Here is a 660-nt window from a genome sequence, read left to right on the forward strand (position 1 = left end):
CAGGCTGCAGCGTGCATGGGTTACGTGGCCAGGGATGCTCCTGGGCACGGTACAGGGCCGTCACCTCCCCGTGTGACAGCTCCAAGGGGCACCCCTGCACCAGTGCAGCTGAGAGGGGGTGGCCTGGCTGTGTCGTGGGCTCCCGTGGAGGATGCTGAGCACCTTCCCGGCATGTTGCACTGGGGTTTGGCCATGCACGAGCAGCCCCTGCTCCTGCTCTTCCCCGGGAGGTGTCTGCAGGCTGACGGAGGGCTCTCTTGGCGTGCTTACATGCACTGTGGTGCGTGTGGAGGCAGCTGTTGTGTCCCCAGTCCCTTCCCTGCCTCAGTCCTCCGCTGGGGCCCTGCCCTCCTGTGACGTCCGCCTGTCCTGCTCTCCCTTTGGCAGCTCAACACCTTCCAGGCGGTCATAGCTTACGATGATGAGGACACCTACGCCATCTTCCTCTACCCCGACGGTGGCCTCCAGTTCCTGGGGACGCGGCCCAAGGAGTCCTACAACGTCCAGCTGGAGCTGCCGGCCAGGGTGGGCTTCAGCCGGGGGGACGGCGACGACCCGAAGAGGGACGGGCTCTTCCACAGCCTGGCCAGCAGCGAGCGGGCTCTGAGGCACCTGGAGCGGTGCGTGGTGCCTGGGGGACTGTGCGGGGCAGGCAGGGGG

At 67.1% G+C, this 660-nt stretch overlaps 1 protein-coding gene across 1 annotated transcript in view; it reads left to right on the forward strand.

Annotated features, from left to right (window-relative positions):
- Positions 1–660, forward strand: part of NID2 (nidogen 2 (osteonidogen)) — a 19,531-nt gene that overhangs the window by 7,766 nt on the left and 11,105 nt on the right. The window contains exon 3 of the mRNA XM_009322950.1: positions 388–652. Coding sequence (XP_009321225.1) covers positions 388–652 — 265 coding nt within the window. The remainder of the gene's footprint in view (positions 1–387; positions 653–660) is intronic.

This window comes from Pygoscelis adeliae, unplaced genomic scaffold (genome assembly GCF_000699105.1).
Source record: "Pygoscelis adeliae isolate BGI_AS28 unplaced genomic scaffold, ASM69910v1 Scaffold314, whole genome shotgun sequence".
Classification (NCBI taxonomy): Eukaryota; Metazoa; Chordata; class Aves; order Sphenisciformes; family Spheniscidae; genus Pygoscelis; species Pygoscelis adeliae.